The sequence below is a fragment of the Micromesistius poutassou genome (genome assembly GCF_964030765.1).
Source record: "Micromesistius poutassou genome assembly, chromosome: 1".
Lineage (NCBI taxonomy): Eukaryota > Metazoa > Chordata > Actinopteri > Gadiformes > Gadidae > Micromesistius > Micromesistius poutassou.
The window spans coordinates 6,158,761-6,177,809 of record NC_140271.1 but is presented as its reverse complement, the minus strand read 5'-3'; the positions used below and the strand labels follow the sequence as shown (position 1 = coordinate 6,177,809).

Here is a 19,049-nt window from a genome sequence, read left to right as displayed (position 1 = left end):
GTCCAGCAGACAGAGGTCAGAGGGTCAAAGGTCAGGGGGTCAGAGGTCAGGGTGACAGAGGTCAGACAGAGGTCAGGGTGCTCACTGGCCTGAAGGTCAATCCTCTGCACACAGGGGCCTCCTGGAGCTCCTCCCCCTCCTCACCCCCTGGAGCTCCTCCCCCTCCTCACCCCCTGGAGCTCCTCCTCACCCTGGAGCTCCTCCCCCCTGGTACTCCTCCTCACCCCCTGGTACTCCTCCCTCTCCTGCGAGCCCCCCCCCTCCCTCTTCTCTCCTGCAATCTCCTCCCCCTGTAGCTCCTCCCCCCTGGAGCTCCTCCCCCTACAGGCAGCCTTCTAGAGGAGTCTGTTGAGGCAGAAAGTGAGAGTGGATCCACATCATCTTTTTTTATTGGACACCTTTCCCATGCTTTATCAAAGACCCCCCAACGTAAATCACAGGTTCAACAGTGTGTAGGGTTATCTGCAAAATACACCGAACCATTATAAAAATATCAAACTCTGAATGCATAGGTTAAGTCAAACTGTGTCCCTCGTGTTGTCTGTCCAGAACGCAACCCAACAAACACAACGTCACTCTCTCTCTCCTTCACAGTATCCCATAAGATCCCATCAATAACCGGAGTAGTCATCAAATTAAAGCCTCCATCGACGTCCCTCTTCTCGGCAGCCCCCATGTGGAGGACCTGGAGTTACCCTTAGCGTTACACATCTTCAACCTTCTGGAACCTTCTGATCTCAATTAACCCTTAAGCACGGACGCTAGTCAACTTTGACACCAAACGCAAAAGGCCTAGCTAGTTAAAAAAATAATAAAAAAGGTTAAATGAATAGAAAATCTATCATTAAACAAACAGTAAGAGCGTATACGTCTGAGCGGTAAACTGATACCGTCGGGTTAGATCTGATTGTAGAACTAAAGAAAAGCACTGAGAATAAACCAGCGTCTAACGCTCACGAGGCTCTGGTCAGCGTGTGGTGAGGACAGCAGCTCTGCCTCTGGAGACGCTGAACACCTCGCTGTTCACACGGAGACGGACGGCCAGACATAAGGCGACTGAGGAGATCTCCCCTCAGACTAAACAGAGTGCTCGGTTAAAGTTGGACGAAACGCAAGGAGTATACATAGATACCGTATATATTCAGACGGGTCTTGCATTCGCGCTAAAGTAATTGCACTAGTTGAGCCTCACACAGCCTACAGACGACAGGACTCAGGACCTCCTGTTGACCAGGAGCGGCTCGTCGCTCCATCCAGCGCCGCCATGCTACATCTCCTCCTCCGCCCGGTTCCATGTCCTTTACTTTGTTTCAATATCCAATAGTTTCACGTGAACATTTTGCTGCTGGCTCAACGATCATTTGGTTCCGCTTAACGTCCCCCAGAGCCCCGGCACGGGCGTGTTAGCAGGAAGGCGCGCGGCCCAGCGCTAGAACGGTGCTAATGAGCAGCTTGAGCCACGCCCCCGTGTGGCGGAGCTCACAAAGTGCACGTCAGGTCCGACTGGTCGGCAGATTACTGGATACAGGCGCAAGAGTCTGGGGCCACAGAGGGAGACACACGTAGAGTGCAAATTATCATCCGTTTTGCGGCATTTATGATGTAATTCTGTCATTTTAAAAACAGGTACAGGATAAACATTGAGCATGTCTCAGTAGTGACTGCTGCAGACCAGGGGGAAGATCAGCGTCTGCACCGAGGCGCTAGGACACAAGTGATGAGCAGCACAACCTCTACAAAGCCTGTTTAGGGGGGGTGTGATTGTAACAGGGTGGGTGTGTGTGTGTTGGTAATGGGGTGGGTGTGTGTGTGTTGGTAACGGGGTGGGTGTGTGTGTGTTGGTAACGGGGTGGGTGTGTGTGTGTGTTGGTAACGGGGTGGGTGTGTGTGTTGGTAACGGGGTGGGTGTGTGTGTTGGTAACGGGGTGTGTGTGTGTGTTGGTAACGGGGTGGGAGTGTGTGTGTTGGTAATGGGGTGGGTGTGTGTGTGTGTTGGTAACGGGGTGGGAGTGTGTGTGTCTGATTGAGACGCTTCAGGACTGTGCGGTCGTAGCGGCTGCTCTGTGCAGGGGGCCGTATCCGTACCCTGGGGGGGTGAACCCGGTCTGGGGGGGTGAACCCGGTCTGAAGCGGTCCGCCGGTCGCCCTCCACTCCACTGGGTCCATGTTTGTAGTCCAGTTTGTAGTAGTTAGTCAGGATTGTTTCTGATTAAGGCCTTTCTCTGAGCCCCAGGTCCAGGTCTAAGACAGACCACTGGACCCCGGCCCTCTCTGATCCACCAGCCCGGAGAGCAGAGTTCATAAAGAACCAATTTATTTAACCATGCGTTAAATAAATACATTAAAACACAAAGCGCAGGGCAGGTAGGAAGGAACAGAAGAGGAAAGAATAGAGGACCACCATTTGGGTTAGCAGAAGTAAAATAAAAAACACCAGCGTTAGGGACCAGGACAGGAGTCAGGGACCAGGACAGGAGTAAGGGACCAGGACAGGAGCCCAGGGACCAGGACAGGAGCCCAGGGACCAGGACAGGAGCCCAGGGACCAGGGCTGAGGTCCGGGACCAGGGCTGAGGTCAGGGACCAGGGCTGAGGTCAGGGACCAGGAGGCTCTAGTAGGTGAGGCGGGAGGCCTTCATGTTGTAGCAGGGCCGGTCGGTGAGGGCCCCGGCCCCGGAGAACAGGGACAGACCCTCCGCCTTCTCCAGAACCACCTCCAGCTCCTGGAAGTCCTGCAGCCGCGCAACGTCCTTATCCTGGGGGAGGGGACAGACAGTTAGGTGGAGGGCCGAGGTGTGTGTGTGTGTGTGTGTGTGTGTGTGTGTGTGTGTGTGTGTGTGTGTGTGTGTGTGTGTGTGTGTGGTACCTTTCTCAGCAGGGTGTTGGGCAGCTTGCGTATCTTCTCCACGTGCTCGGCGCTGACGTCCAGCTCGCGGCAGCAGACGCGGAGCAGCGAGCGGAACGTGAGCTCCTGGCGGTCCAGCTCCACCTCGATGAAGTCGTTGTCCCTCGTGTTGGGGTTCTGGACGCGGACCTTCAGCACCAGCTCTGGGGGGGGGGGGGGGAGGGAGAGGGGGTCAGTAGGACTAAGGTGTCCTACTACAGCCCTCTGTAGCCCGATGGGTAGAAGGCTCTGCTGTGACCCTCTCCTTCATACAGTCTACACACACACCTTGTATCAGCACCTTGGTGTTATTATGATCTGCTTAAGACCCCGGTGAGGCCCCATTAAGGCCCCGGTGAGGCCCCAGTGAGGCCCCAGTGAGGCCCCGAGTGAGGGCCCCGGTGAGAGCCCCAGTGAGGGCCCCAGTGAGGGCCCCGGTGAGAGCCCGGTGCAGGGCCCCAGTGAGGCCCCGGTGCAGGGCCCCAGTGAGGCCCCATTAAGGCCCCAGTGCAGGGCCCCAGTGAGGGCCCGGTGCAGGGCCGTACCTTGGACGTTGACCGGGAAGGTGCTGGTGAAGAAGAAGGGCTGGAAGGCGGGCATAGCCCCGCCCCCCGGGCCACAGCTGAGCTGCTGGGGAACGGAGGGCTGCCGCGTCATGGCGGGGTGCGCTCCGGGCCCCGGGGCCTGCACCTGGCTGCCGGCGGCGGCGGGGCCGGGGGAGGCCCGCGGCGGCGTGCAGGCCGCCCCGTTCTGCGCGGCGTGGGGGGGGCCGTCGGCGCCCGGGGGGGGCTCCACCGACAGGTCCATGGGCAGCGCCCCGTTGACCGCAGCGTATGGGCGGGGGTGGTGGTGGACGCCGTTCTGCTCCGCCAGCGGGACGAAGGCCCCTGCAGGGGGCCCCGGCTGGCCGAGGGGGGCCGGGGGGGCAGGGCCGGTCAGGGAGGAGGCGGGGACGAAGCGGGGGTTGGGGGCGTCGCCCACGGGGCTCAGTGCCGGCGGCGGGGGCTGGTGGGTGGGGGAGCCGTCCTCCGGGGCCCCGGGGCCGCTCTGCCTCTGGAGCTGGGCCACCAGGTCCTCCACCTTGCTGTCCAGCTTACTGAACATGAAGGGCGGGTTGGACAGGTAGTTGGGGACGATGGGCAGCTCCGCCTCCTTCACCTCCGGCAGGTCCTCCACCTCCACTGGGGTCCACAGAGAAGGAGGTTAAGGACGGAACAGTACAGAGTTCAGACGGAACCCTGTGGAAACAGACTCTACCTCCCAGCAGCCTCTTGATCTCCGGTCTGGAGGTGAGCTGAGAGGCCAGCTCGTCCTTGGCCGTCAGGATGTCCGTGTCCGCTCCAGAGTCCAGCAGGTAGGACACGATGTGCTTGTGGTTGCGCTTGCAGGCCCAGTGGAGGCATGTCCTGTTGGAGGATTCAGAAGATGGATAACTTCAATCAATCAGGAATTATTAATAAAAGACTCAAGAAATGTAATTTAACTGTCGGGTAAAGCAACTCGAATCAGCGTCACAATGTCAAAGTGGACTTTAGCGTTTTTTGTTTCCAAATCGTGATAACTTTTGCATTCTGATGGGGGCCTTTCCTTTTCGTAAACCCAAACATATATTAAGTCCTTGGAAAGTGGATCACTGAAAGCATTTCAAACCCTATAATTCCTTTCTTGCGCAGATAAGTCTTCAGATAGTTCTGAGATAGTCCTCAGAAAGTTACACTACTGCGTTCTACAACTCTAAGGAAAAGTGGCCCACAAACGGTCCAGTTGAACAGGTCTACTGCGCGTCCTCCGGTCCACCCACCAGCCGTTGATCTCGTTCTGGGAGTTGACGTTGACCGAGCCCTCGACCAGGGAGCGCACCTCGTCCAGGTCCCCGATGGCGGCCGCCTCCCGCAGCCGCTCCTGCAGCTCCTGGTCCAGCGACGTGGTGGACAGGGTGGACATGGTGGGGTGTGGGGGGCTGACTGAAGCTAAGCGGCTCAGAACCAGTCACCGGACATAGCGCACCCACAACACGGTGCGGCGAGGTGTCGACCCGGCGGGGGACGCTTAGCCTCGGGGAGCTCCTCTCGTCCCGCTCCTCCGGGACGCAGCGTCGCTCCTTCCGCTCTAACTTATGGTTTTGTTCTGATAACGGAGCGGTCCTAAGGGGGACATGTGGCAGCAGTCACGACACAGAGTAACATTGGATCCCTAAACGATGTTAATCCTTCGGCCCTGGCCCGCTAGAAGCCACTTCCTATCGGGGGACATTTCTCGATGTGACACATAGGAACCATCGTTCAGGTTCCGCCTGGAGTCCTGAGGGTGGCCGCTAGGGGGCGTCGCCGCGGAAGACATTTAACATACATATTATTATCTGGACATGAAGTCAGGAATCAGGACTGTTTACGGTACATTCTCAACATTCTTATAATCTCTTATCCTTAACCGCACAACACGTGTATTTGGCCTTAGGGACCTAAACAGAGTCGAGATGGGCCGTCGTCCATTTCTGTAGTCTTTATGAGTCAAACTGACGTGGAGTCCAAACCTTATTAAACATTAAACAAACAAGGCCATGCGATTTAATTGATATCCTGGTGGGATATTACCGGTATATTTCGGGAACTCTCTGGAAAATAACTAGTTGTATATATAATATAACGCAATAGTACATGTTTCAGGGGGCGCATACACTTCCGTTTGCTACACCGCCTAAAACGTCCATTTCCGGTTGACTCCGCTCGGCGGATCGCTGTTGTGTAGCGCGAGGAGGAGGGCTGCCATTTTGATCCCAACGGTTTGAGACAGACGCGTCGCGAGGAGCTCCACACACACACACGCATACACACACACGCACACACCAGAGGACGCTCTGAGCGGGAAGGAGGCCGGTTTCAGCGGGAAGCAGGACGCCGTGAGAGGGAAGATGCTGTCCGCCGCGCAGCTGCTCGACGAGCTGATGGGCCGCGACCGGAACCTGGCGCCCGACGAGAAGCGCTGCAACGTCCGCTGGGACCACGAGACCGTAAGAGCCCGACCCCCCCCCCCCCCCCCCGGTCCGATATAGCGTCACATAACCCCGTCACCCCCGAACTACAGCCCCCCCAGACCGGCCCGGGACCGAGCTGACCCCGGGCCGGTCTGCAGCGGCGGCCCGGAGCGCTGGTCGGGGCTAGCGGGTGTAGCCTAGCGAGCTAGCACAAAGGCTAGCGAGTGACAGCTAACGCTAGCGCTCCTAGCAACGGCGGCGCGAGGGGACCCTTCGCCCGTTCGTTAGATATGAAGTGGTGATTAGATATGAAGTGGTGATTTGTCGTTAATAGTTCAGCTGAGAGGACCTCCATGTGAGCCGGGTTCCTGTTGAGCAGAAACACCGGTCCCGCAGAACGTTAGCACACGGATTGGTTCATGTAAACACCGGTAGTAAAGTGTTCATGTGATTGGTATCTGAATGCATTCATGTAAACACCATAGTAACGTGTTCATGTGATGGTATCTGAATGCATTCATGTAAACACCATAGTAACGTGTTCATGTGATGGTATCTGAATGCATTCATGTAAACACCATAGTAACGTGTTCATGTGATGGTATCTGAATGCATTCATGTAAACACCATAGTAACGTGTTCATGCTGTCTCTCCAGGTGTGTCGGTACTACCTGTGTGGCTTCTGTCCAGCGGAGCTCTTCACCAACACCCGGTCGGACCTGGGTAAGACCTGAACACTAACACATGAGGGCTGGAGCGTGGTGAACACATGAGGGGTGGAGTGTGGTGAACTCATGAGGGGTGAATGGTGATGGGCTGCTCCTCATTGTTGTCTTCTCTTTCAGGCCCCTGTGAGAAAATCCACGATGAAAACTTACGGAAAACGTAAGCTCTGATATGTTCATGATATTCACTGTTTAGTGTGCTTTATATATTTCAGACGTTTGTATCAAAAGCCTCTTGTAGGATACTTTTCATGTGGTAGAAGTTTTGGACCCTGGAGTTTAAAGTGTAATCCTGGCGAAAATTAAACCCAGGGTCTTTTCAGCATGAAGACCCATAAAACAATGAGTTGGACACGTTAGCTGTGCCCCTAGCCAACAACATGGAGGCCATTTGGGCTGTTCCATTGCTCCAGACAACTTGGCAAGCTCTGCACTCGATTATCAATGAAAAAAGTGTCTACCCTGGAGGGCTTATTTTATGTTCCTTCATGCCGAAAAGACCCTGGGTTCAATTTTCGCCGAAATTACACTTTAATAACCTGGCACTCCAGCGGACGCGCTGTCCTCCTCCCACCGTCACGTACGGGCCATGTTTAACACGGTACCCTCCGCCGCTCCAGGTACGAGAAGAGCTCCCGCTTCATGAAGGAGGGCTACGAGAGGGACTTCCTGCGCTACCTGCAGTCCCTGCTGGCCGAGGTGGAGCGGCGCATCCGGAGGGGCCACGCACGCCTGGCGCTCTCCCAGGCCCAGCAGAACGCCGGGGTGGGTGACAGGAGACACTTCTAAAACACATACATCATAAATATATATATATATATATATATATATATATATGAATACATATACGAGAACTTCATCAGGTGAACGGGTCATGGTGGTGTTCAGCCAATGAGAAAACATACAAACTTATAGAACGTCGTTCACTCAGCTTTTGTTTGGTTGAGTTAAAGTCGCTCCCTATTTAAGACGACTTAAGGGAGACTGAGTGAATGTCTCGTAGGACCCACACACACAGATAGATATAATCAGGTTGTAGCCCTAGCGATAACCCCCCTCCTACCAAAACCCATGTCCTCCACACTGTTCTCCCTGTTGCCGTGTGGCCCTCCTGGGCAGAGGCTGCCGTCCTGGTCCTAACCCCGCTGTGTTCTCTGTCCAGGGTCCCGGTCCGGCTGGGAAGAACGACGAGAAGTCCACGGTCCTGACGGAGAAGATCGAGGACCTGGTTCTTCAGGTCTGTTGATCTGCTGTGAACTCATCTTCCTCTGCCTGACTGTGTCTGGTCTGAGTGGCTCTCTGGGTGGGAGGGCCTGACTGTGTCTGGTCTGAGTGGCTCTCTGGGTGGGAGGGCCTGACTGTGTCTGGTCTGAGGGGCTCTCTGGGTGGGAGGGCCTGACTGTGTCTGGTCTGAGGGGCTCTCTGGGTGGGAGGGCCTGACTGTGTCTGGTCTGAGGGGCTCTCTGGGTGGGAGGGCCTGACTGTCTGTTCTGAGGGGCTCAGGGCGCTGGGTGGGAGGGCCTGCCTGTGTCTGGTCTGAGGGGCTCAGGGCGCTGGGTGGGAGGGCCTGACTGTCTGGTCTGAGGGGTTCAGGGCGCTGGGTGGGAGGGCCTGACTGTGTCTGTTCTGAGGGGCTCAGGGCGCTGGGTGGGAGGGCCTGACTGTGTCTGGTCTGAGGGGTTCAGGGCGCTGGGTGGGAGGGCCTGACTGTGTCTGGTCTGAGGGGTTCAGGGCGCTGGGTGGGAGGGCCTGCCTGGAGGTAGAGCATCACTACTGGCCTCCGCTTCAGACGGCATCACCAGCGGCTGTTGCGTTGATCTCACTTCCATTGGGCTTCTGTTGCTGTCTTGTTACCGTGACGTCTGTTGCTGTTACGGTAGTTTTGTTTTTCCAGCCCGTGTTCAGTTCTGGCTGAAACTGAAACCGTTGACATTTTTAAAAAGTCAAAGGGTTTTATACAGAGTTGGATGATGTTCTGTCACAGAATAAAGATATTGTCAATGTGTCAGACTATTATGTAACACTGCAGATCTCAGCAGCCTCACTCTACCAGCGTTGCCAGGTAGAACTCATACATGTATTCGTATTTCCATCCAGTAAGGATGGGTCAGAATATTCGATTATTCGATTATTCGTTCTCGAGGGTCAAAGCCGATTTTTAACATTTGGACCATTAGGGTTAGCATTAGCGTTAACATTTTTTCCCATTCAAATAAACAAGAATTAACGGACGGAACTAACGTTGGTTCTGTAGCACTATTCGTTTTTTTTATTATTATTAATCATGTACAGAAAAACTATACACAATACACAAGCATAAATATATGCATACAACACAAACACTGATCACTGTTAAAGTTAGTTTTTTTGCGTTTAAGATATTAAGTGATTCTTCTTGCCGATGATCCATGGCTGCCTTTGTGAATGTCGGCACACGTCGAATAATCAATTATTCGTTCATACCACCCACTGATTATTCGACCATGAAAAATTAGAGTTATTCATATCCCTACCATCCAGTGATGTAAAGGCTTTGAGCCCTCCGGTCACTGCTGTATCACCTGTAGTCTGTCCCTCACTGTATCTGTGTGTACAGATCGAGGAGCTGGGCTCGGAGGGCCGGGTGGAGGAGGCACAGGGCATGATGAAGCTGGTGGAGCAGCTGAAGGAGGAGCGGGAGATGATCAGCGCCAACCCCTCGGTGGGTCGCCCCTCATGGACCGCATGCTCAGCATTCACCTTCTGCATTTTAATGGTTATGACCACTAACCCAGATGGAGAGTGCAGCGTTTTAACGAGGGGTGGTTTGTGTTTGAGCAGACCATCGAGAGCTTTGCTGCTCAGGAGAAACAGATGGAGGTGTGCGAGGTGTGCGGTGCCTTCCTCATCGTGGGCGATGCCCAGTCCAGGGTGGACGACCACCTGATGGGAAAGCAGCACATGGGCTACGCTAAGATCAAGTCCACCGTGGAAGAGCTCAAGGTAACCTTGACCCTGCACAGACCCCACAGCAGAGTGGCTGGGACCTCCAGAGGTCTGTAGCCCAACGTCCTCAGTAGCTTCAGCAGGAGGCCTGACTCGTACTAGGAAACATCACCAAGTAGCATCTGTTAAATTACTAAATAGTAAACATCTCGTTGTTCATTATATTTACTGAAATATTTAGTATTTCCTCCAGACAAATCCAACTAATCAGTGTCAGTCGTTGGTGCAATGCAGTGGTGACATTGAGTAACCAGTGAAGGGTCATGTTTCTGCATATCGTTTATTGATGTGTTTTAGTAGTCCTGTGTTTTCATGCAAACCCGTGTGGTTTGCATGCATTCTCCTCATGTCGGAGAAGCTCAACCCAGTTTGGGACGCGGCCGTCCACATGAACCACCGTCTGGGCAGTGGCTGATGTGGACGGCTGCAGCTCCTCTGAGCCTTGTGCTGCAGCGCCACGCCGTGTCTTTATTCACTGTGTCACGAGGAAGGATGATTCTGACCTTACTCCGTCTGCAGGAGAAGCTCCGGCGCCGCTCGGAGGAGCCCGCCGGAGACGCCTCACCCGTCAAGAAGGACCGCGAGGCCTGGGAGAGGGAGAGGGAGGAGCGGGAGAAGAGGAGGAAGGAGGAGGAGGAGAAGGAGAAGGAAAAGGAGAAGGAGCGCGAGAAAGAGCGGGAGAAGGAGCGGGAACGTGAGAAGGAGAAAGAGAAGGAGCGTGAGAGAGACCGCGACCGGGAGCGGGAGAGGGAGCGGGACCGGGAGAGACGGGTGAGGCGGAGCGCCTCCAACAGCCGCCACTCCAGCCGCGCCTCGGACCGCAAGCGCAGCCGCTCCCGGGAGAGGAGGCGGTCCCGCAGCAGGGACCGCGAGCGCAGACGGAGCAGGTGCTGCTCCGCCCCCGAATCTAGCTCTGACACACACACACAGACACACGCACACAAAGACACATGCACAGGCACGCACAGACACACAGCTACACACAGCTGCATCATATCAGAAGGAACCTCTCGATGGCTCTGGGTGTGACTTGGTCATAATGGAGGAAGCATTGTTGGCACAAATACAATTTAAGACACATTCAGGGACCAGGAGAGAACGTAGTTTATACTCATAGTTCCTATATGGTCACATTCAGGGACCAGGAGAGAAGGTAGTTTATACTCCTAGTTGACATACGGTCAGTGTAGAAACGTAGGATGTAGAGACCCAGTATGTTTGTTCTCATTCATCCTCTTTGAACCGCTCTTCTCAATGACGTCTGGAGCATTATTTTTATAATATTATTATCATACCTGCAAACTAGTCACCTTTCGGCGAAATTCGCAGTTTTCAACTGAAAATATGTAATTTACATGAATCGTGTAGATCCGAAGCGTTTTTTTTAAAGTGGGGGGGGGGTTAGAAGGTTTCGATAATTTTTTTCCTTGTTGGAAGTTAACGGAGCAAAGAGTCTAGCTCCGCTTTGAACCAGAGGTTGCGAAGCAAGGTTGGTTGCGTGAACAAAGCCACGCGTCCTCTGATACCTGTGGAGAGCAACGTATGGAGCGACACGCCATGGCCAATCATGTAACAGTATCAAGTTTGGCTGCGCCATCTCACGTGTGTGTTTCATAACAGAAACAGCGCGATGTGAGAAACGAAAGGTTCATGACAGTACTGGACATATCTCCATGTCCCATTTCCTCCTTTGATGGCATTATCATTATTCTGTTTAATGTAGGCATTTTCGTTATAACATGGATAGCAAGCATAACAACAAAATCGCTAATAGGCGCTAATCGAGCAGTTACCAAACATGCTAACTAGCGATCTTAACAACATGGATGATGGTTCATGACAGTACTGGACATATCTCCATGTCCCAACAACAATGACATCCATATGTTCCATGTTCTAGGGACTCCAGGTTGAAGATAAGCTTTAATCCACCTACCAAGTAATGCAATAGTGATCTCATGATCTTCTCTTATGTTTACATTTAACACTGCAAATGTTTTTAGAACACTTTTTTGTAGCACATGTTTTTGAGCACTTTATATTTGATAATTGTTAAGTTTTCATTGTGATGTTCATTTTCATTCAGACTTATGTTTATATTTATTTGAGTTTTCCATGATTGTGTTGACTGTGTTGATTCCTTTTCCCTGTCTGCCTACAATCAGGGGAAGGTTAAGTTTAAAATGAAACTTTACGTTTATATTTTTTTATCAATAATTATCGATATTGACCGATATGAAACTTATATTGTGATAGTTTTCAGCCATATTGCCCAGCCCTAGTGCACATAACTGGTACGCAAGTCCGCTTGAAAGCCCATAATCAGCGATGCGTAACGTCACTTGTGCCACTACAGCGCTTTTGAGTAACGCCTCTTGCCCACTGTACACATCCGTTGACGGAAGAGAGTGGGCGTGTCCGACGCATGGGGTAAAACACGATCTGTGTATGACGTGCGTATAACGCGATCTGATTGGCCATGGTATGTATTATAATATTATTCTGCACAGTCTAATGGCAGTGCTCCGTGTTTCCTCCCCAGGAGCCGGGATAAGGAACGCCGCCGCAGCAGCCGGGAACGCCCCGACAAGAAGCGGCGCTCCCGCAGTCGTGAGAGGAAGAGATCCCGCAGCCCCGAGCGCAAGTCCCACCGCCACCGCAGCCGCAGCCGGGACAGGGAGAGGGAGAAGGAGAGAGAGAGGGAGAAGGAGAGAGAGAGGGAGAGGGAGAAAGACAGGGACAAGGAGAGGGACAAGGAGCGCGATAAGGACCGGGACAAGGGACGGGAGAAGGACAAGGGGCGCTCGCCCAGAGACAAAGGTGCGCTTCACCGTAGAGTATTCATGAGTCCTTTGTACTTCTGCACACATTCTGTGGGTCCGTTGCTACTGTAGCAGTGAAGGAAGCCCTCCTCAAAGGGAGGCCCTGGCCCTGGCCCGGGGCCCCTGACCTGGGGCCCCTGTGCCCTGGCCCGGGTCTGTTGAGCGGTGCTGGCTGGCGACGGGCCTCCTCTCACTCTGTTCTTGTGTGCAGACCGGAAGGACACGGAGGAGAAGAGGAGCAGCAGCGGCTCGGTGAAAGACAAGCCGTCTGACGGCAACGGCACGGCGGCCCCCCAGGCCTCGTCCGACGCAGAGCCCATGGAGAGCGAGCCCGCGCCCCCCGCCTCCTCCCCCAAGTTAAATGGCCAGCAAGAGCTCCTCCATTCTGAAGGTGACACTCAGTCCAATTAAAACTGATCTGATAGGACCTCAGATCAGACTCAGGTAAGTGCCTCTCTCCCCGCCCTCCCTGGCACTCAACCCCCCTCCTCCTGTCCAGCCCCATTTCCCCTCTCAACACTCACCCCCCCTCGAACCCATCTCATACGCTTCTCTCTCCCATCCCCCCTCACCTCTCTCCCCCAAAGTGTGGATTGTTAATGCCTAATGCCTCTATGGTTTGTGTCTCATGTACTGTATGCTATATATCATACATATCTCTACCCTGTGCATCATAAGTGTGAGCTGAAGATGAAGGACTAGGCCTGATGAATGGGAAGTAGAAAGGTCACACAAAGCCAGGAGGGAAAGGCCAGTGTAGTCCTGATCAGACACGCCCTGAGGTACCCCGCTAGAGCCGTTAATCCACTGCTCTGTCCCGCCATGTTGTGTTTGTTCTCCTGTATTCACCCGTTTGATGTCCTGCTTTATCTCCTATGGTTAGAGTTCATTAAGTATCCATGGCGTGTGTTTGAAGCACACTGGCTGTAAGAGCATCATGTTTATGTAAAGCTAAATCTGATATAAAACTCATATTACAGATAATGACGATTACTGCTCATCCCATCAACCAGTCATGGATTATAATAATGATATCAGTGTGTTTTCTTTGGGGGGGTGATGGTGTTTTGAGCGGACCCTGGGTGGCGGGGGGGGGGGGGGCGTGTGTTAACATGACTCACTAACTGAAGGGTAGGGTTTATGGAATGACTTGCAGCTGACTTCATACCTCACACAGCGATGGTGTTGTGAGCGAGACCCACATGAGAAAAAGGCAAATTAAAAATCATGGATACTCTGACTCTCAAACTGTGCAGGTACTCACCCCAGGTACTCCTTTCTCTACCACATTCATTTCTGAATGCTGTTGCCTGTCAAATAAAACCCCAAAAGAAACTCACTCAGATGTAACCTGAAGGTTGATGTGTGTCATTTTAAAGGTGTTTGAGTAAGCTCTTTGGAAAATGTGTCATTCACTGTTTACTCTTTACATCTTAATTACTCAACGTGCACCAACTCTCCAGCCATTTCCTCATAGCTTTTCTGTTTAAGCTGTTAAATGCAACTATGTAGTATCGCATGTAATTCATCAGCCGATGAAGCCCAGTAGCGATATTGAAACGGCGGTCCCAGATTAAACTCTAACGCACTAGGACTGTGTGGTCATATCGTGCACATTATTGTCGTGTTGTGACCGATAGGAGGGAGGTGTTGACATGAGGAGGCGGTGGTCAGGGCCTTGTTGAGGGTCCATGCTAACATGTCTGTCTGTGGATTCTTTTCTGACTGGGCAGGAGACGCCGGGACGTCGTAGAGGAGGAAGATCTGGAAGAGCCCCGCCCTCAGTGAATCTGACGCTGCTTAAAAATAAGGTGAACCACAGATTAGTGGCTTATTTAAAAACGGAGAGCTAGGAACGCAATTGTTTTTAATTGTAAAGTGTGGAGAGAAGGTTCCCGTGTTTTTCGTCATTGTTTTCCTGGAGATCTTTTTGTTTGGTGGGAGGGGTTAAACGGTTCATACGCAAAGTGTTTACACACTTAGACATAAAAACCAAAATGCAGCATTTTGAAAATTCCACTATTGCTTTTTCGGACTTTCTCTAAATGTGTTGGCATTTAGCTCAGTTGTTTTCAACGCTAGGAGTGTGTGTTGGCCGGGGGTCTGACCTCCACTTCTCTCCAGTTAGTTTGTTCCTCGTCCACCCGATTGAAGCGTATGTACAATGCTAGACTGATGTTAGGTCCTGTGTGTTCCCGTACACATGAGGGACTTGGGTCCCCTTGTAAACAATAAAAGAAAATGCATTTTGATCAAAATATTTCAAGGACCGAAAGTTTTGTTGATTTTAACGCTCGTTTGTCTTGATGAATAAAAAGAGCAAAGGTTTTCTTGTGTTGTGTTCTTTGTGTTAGCTGGTTTCAAACATTGTGACACATGCATTTTGGTTATCAAGACCAGCAAGATGTTCAACACATCCGACTAGAACCTCGCTGTTGTGCAGCTGAAGCTAAGAGGCTCACACGAGGCTACCCCTGTTGAGTCAAAAGTCAACCTGGCGTTTTTGCGGTTCGCCCCAAGTTCAGAATTTGGAAAAGATTGATCAGAGACGTTTAAAAAACCCTTGTCAATCGGTCTGCTGCTTCACCACCTCCATGAGTTGGGGCAGCGTTCCCTTATTCATGAAGTGAAACCTCACCTCATGAGACCGAGAGGCAGCTCAGGGTTAACCTCATGAGACTAGCTCACGGTTAACCTCATGAGACAAGAGGCAGCTCACGGTTAACCTCATGAGACGAGAGGCAGCTCACGGTTAACCTCATGAGACGAGAGGCAGCTCACGGTTAACCTCATGAGACGAGAGGCAGCTCACGATTAACCTCATGAGACGAGAGGCAGCTCACTGTTAACCGCATGAGACGAGAGGCAGCTCAGGGTTAACCTCATGAGACTAGCTCACAGTTAACCTCATGAGACGAGAGGCAGCTCACTGTTAACCTCATGAGACGAGAGGCGGCTCACTGTTAACCTCATGAGACAAGAGGCAGCTCAGGGTTAACCTCATGAGACGAGAGGCAGCTCACAGTTAACCTCATGAGACCAGAGGCAGCTCAGGGTTAACCTCATGAGACCAGAGGCAGCTCAGGGCTTCCTGCTATCAGCTGGTTCAAAGTCCAGTCCTGAGTCATTGTGTCAAACTTTACTCTTGACAGTTATTAATGTGCTGCGAGGCAAGCAATATAAATAAATTATGATATTGAATAGCTAGAACATTTTTAGTAAAGAAATCTAGCTAATTTCATTGCTGAAATCACAAAGTTCGGGGTAAAAATTGACCACTTACAATTTCCTCATGCTGGTGTTTGTGGGCAGCAGTGAGGTGATTGTCAGTTCCTTCCAGAACCATGAACGTGTATCGTAGGGGTCATACCTGGAAGGGAACGGCGTTTCTATTATTAGGGTAGGAATGCCAGCGTCAGGGTTGCAGCGCCAGCGTTGTTGGATCCTCTGATTAAAGTGTGTTGCTATGGTTATGACAACACATGTTGGGCCTTCAGTGGCATTGGTCTCCCAATTCAGGCCTCCCACTGGTTATTGTGGCCGAATGGGAGCCTCCCCAGCTGGGACCAGGGCCCTTGCATTGGGCTCATGATTGGTTTTGGCCCTCCAGCAGGGTGCCGCAGGGGGCCCTGGGGGGCCGCTGGAGAGGGGATGAGGGAATCAGTCGATTACACGAGTGAAGCTCCGCTGGCCGGTTTGAAAATGGCTTTGGAGGAAGATAAACCATACAGGTTTTTTTTATTAATGTTTGAATATTTGTTGATATGTAGGAGTGAAGCTTGGTGTTTGTTAGCCATCACCTCCCCACGCATGGGCAGATGAACATTCAGTTGTGCAGTTTGAATTTGGGACAGCAGGTGGCAGCATTTTCCTTCTTCTGGAATGTCTCCTGACGATCGGAACAATGCAGATCTTTCCGGAACAGCTTTTTTTCATGAATACCAACACATCAGAAGCAGTTACTGTACAGTAACCGCTCCACTTTAAATCCCAGAGTAATGTGTTATCCACACAGCATATATTTCCCCTGAGTGGCAGTGGCCTGCTGAGGTGAAGGAAAACCAAATGGAAAGCCGGTGAGTCGTGGGGGGAAGAGTGAACGAGAGAAACCAATACAGAGAGACTCGGCTTAGGTTGAACAGATAACCAAGATAAATTGTCCTCTCTGTCTTCAACGCACACACAGACACACACACAAACAGGGTGTTGGTCTCACCCTCCTGAGAGACGGTCAGAGGGGAGGCTGAGACGGTCAGTGGGGAGGCTGAGACGGGCAGAGGGGAGGGTGAGACGGGCAGAGGGGAGGGTGAGACGGGCAGAGGGAAGGGTGCTGGTCTCAGACGTCCTGGGACTGTGGTGTGAGGAGGGTGCCGTTGGACCCCTCTGGACCCCCTGCTGCAGTGCCTTGCCCTGTAGCACTACGGCAGCTTCTCATTGAACGTCTCCTCATCAGTAGAACTGGTGGACCCTGACTCCACCCATAGGGTCCACCCTAAGACCCTCAGTTGACCACAGCAGCCCTGAAATGCCGTTTAAAGGTCTAGCTGAGCTCCTGATGACGGGCAGGTCTTGTGGTCCTGCAGGGGGCCGTGGGGCTCAGAGTGGGTCCATGGATGGACTATGGTCACGGAGGTACAGACATCATCAGGCAGAAGTAAAGTAACCAGAAGCTCTGAGCTAGGAGTGTCCTTGTTATGTGAGGTGGCTTTCAAGAGAAGGACTGACCATTGGCCAGATCCAGTCAGGTGACCTCCTGGGGGCTCCTGGTTTCACCAACCTTCGGGGGGCGGAGGCAGCGTTCCCCTGGAGGTGGCCGGCATTCAGACCGGTTCTCTCCAGTATCATCGTGTATTGGAGGTAGAGAACCCCGTGGGCCAATGGGAGCTCTCTCTCCCCCCCTCTCAATCACTCGTTCACTTGCTCACCCCTTCACTCAGCAGATGGCATCGACCACAGGAAGCAGGCGTCACGCCGACTTTGGGTATCAACCCAGTCTCTCTCTCTCTCTCTCTCTCTCTCTCTCTCTCTGTTCCTCAAAGAGCCAGGCAGCGTGGCGGCGGGCAGGATGTCGTTCCCCAGCATCACTGCTCTGTTTCTGGGCACTGAGCTGAAGGCCCATCGAGCCGCCTGGGGCTGAGGTCGTCCAGAGGTCATGACAGCAGAACAACGTGTGCTTCCTCTCTCTGGAGCTGGAGTTCCTTCGGGGGCGAAGACGCCGCTGAGGGGAAGAGAGGAAACGTGTCCGACAGAAACACTTGGTTCTGGACATGCCAGCGTTTTGGGAAATGGAATAGAAGGCAAGGCGGGGAAAGAGAGAGCAGAGATAAGGCGGTGGCGGCTGCACACAATCATTTAAATTAATTCAAATGAATTCATCCCGTCCTCTGCCGAGCTAACAAACTCATTACAAATCGTAAGGCTTTTGAATCCACAACGTCCAGGACAGATAAAGGGGGAGAAGAGTCGATACTGTAAAGTATTATTCAGCTTAAAGCTCCCCTCTCCATCCTCCTCAGGCACACGGCGCCAGCCCTCGCCCCCATGGCCTGTCTCCATAGCAACGCCGGAAGCGGACCTCACCTCGTCGGTGGCGCCCGGGCAGCCAGTCAGGCACATGAATACACGCAGCAGGAGGTAAAAATAGTTTGGTACACCGCCCAAAAAGTGTCCTGGCCTCAGTGCACACACACACACACACACACTCACGCACACACACTCACACACACACACACACACACACACACTCCTGCGGCCGGGAGGGGGGGGGGCACTGCTGAGTGGCAGAGGAACAAAACAAGGATTCAGAAGAGCGGTTCTTCTTCTACACTGAAGAGAGTCAGAGTTTAGGATCAGGCTCAGGGCAACTCCATCTGAGCAGGCTTAGGAACCATGTGGTCTACGAGCAGGCTTAGGAACCATGTGGTCTACAAGCAGGCTTAGGAACCATGTGGTCTACGAGCAGGCTCAGGAACCATGTGGTCTACGAGCAGGCTTAGGAACCATGTGGTCTACGTGATCTGGGATGGGTGGGGTAGACAGATGGCTCATCCAATCACCTACCAAGTATTTTTTGAAAGTGCCCTTTTCCAAACGGTTTCCAGTCAGCGATGGTCTTGTCTACGTACAGGACGCCTCGTTTCCACTGAGTGGCTCGGTCCGCTCTGTGGGCGTCGCTAAACTCCCTAAAGCCGGTCTGAGCCGCTTCTGTTTTCTCCTCCGTTGGGCCCAAGGTACTGAAGGGTCCTGAGAAGGTGGCGCTACACACTGCCGTCCGTTTACTGGGGATCAAATCAAACACAGTTGATGAACCGCCACATCCCAGGAGGACCAGGAGCTGCTGGACGTCCTCCATTGTTGCTCTTTGTTCGTTGTGTCGCATTCTTCTTCTTCCTTGGATTGATCAGCAGGCTTAAACCCCGCCCACCATAAGGGTACTGTCTTAAACCCCGCCCACCATAAGGGTACTGTCGGCTTAAACCCCGCCCACCATAAGGGTACTGTCTTAAACCCCGCCCACCATAAGGGTATTGTCAGCTTAAACCCCGCCCACCATAAGGGTACTGTCTTAAACCCCGCCCACCATAAGGGTACTGTCTTAAACCCCGCCCACCATAAGGGTATTGTCGGCTTAAACCCCGCCCACCATAAGGGTACTGTCT

At 52.7% G+C, this 19,049-nt stretch overlaps 2 protein-coding genes across 2 annotated transcripts; one reads left to right on the top strand and one right to left on the bottom strand.

Moving 5' to 3' along the window:
- Positions 1-377: 377 nt before the first annotated feature.
- Positions 378-5,132, bottom strand: ankrd40 (ankyrin repeat domain 40). Its single transcript, XM_084470027.1, has 5 exons — positions 4,685-5,132; positions 4,141-4,289; positions 3,429-4,064; positions 2,866-3,047; positions 378-2,755 (listed from the first exon to the last, which is right to left on the bottom strand). Exons 1-5 carry the CDS (start codon positions 4,825-4,827, stop codon positions 2,612-2,614), a joined length of 1,254 nt encoding a protein of 417 aa, XP_084326153.1. The 5' UTR covers positions 4,828-5,132; the 3' UTR covers positions 378-2,611.
- Positions 5,133-5,601: 469 nt separating this feature from the next.
- luc7l3 (LUC7-like 3 pre-mRNA splicing factor) lies at positions 5,602-14,718 on the top strand. Its single transcript, XM_084488685.1, has 11 exons — positions 5,602-5,893; positions 6,515-6,581; positions 6,704-6,743; positions 7,204-7,348; positions 7,746-7,820; positions 9,180-9,284; positions 9,404-9,565; positions 10,088-10,455; positions 12,111-12,388; positions 12,602-12,834; positions 14,124-14,718. The coding sequence occupies exons 1-10, from the start codon at positions 5,795-5,797 to the stop codon at positions 12,799-12,801; spliced, it is 1,539 nt and encodes a 512-aa protein (XP_084344811.1). The 5' UTR covers positions 5,602-5,794; the 3' UTR covers positions 12,802-12,834; positions 14,124-14,718.
- Positions 14,719-19,049: the final 4,331 nt, after the last annotated feature.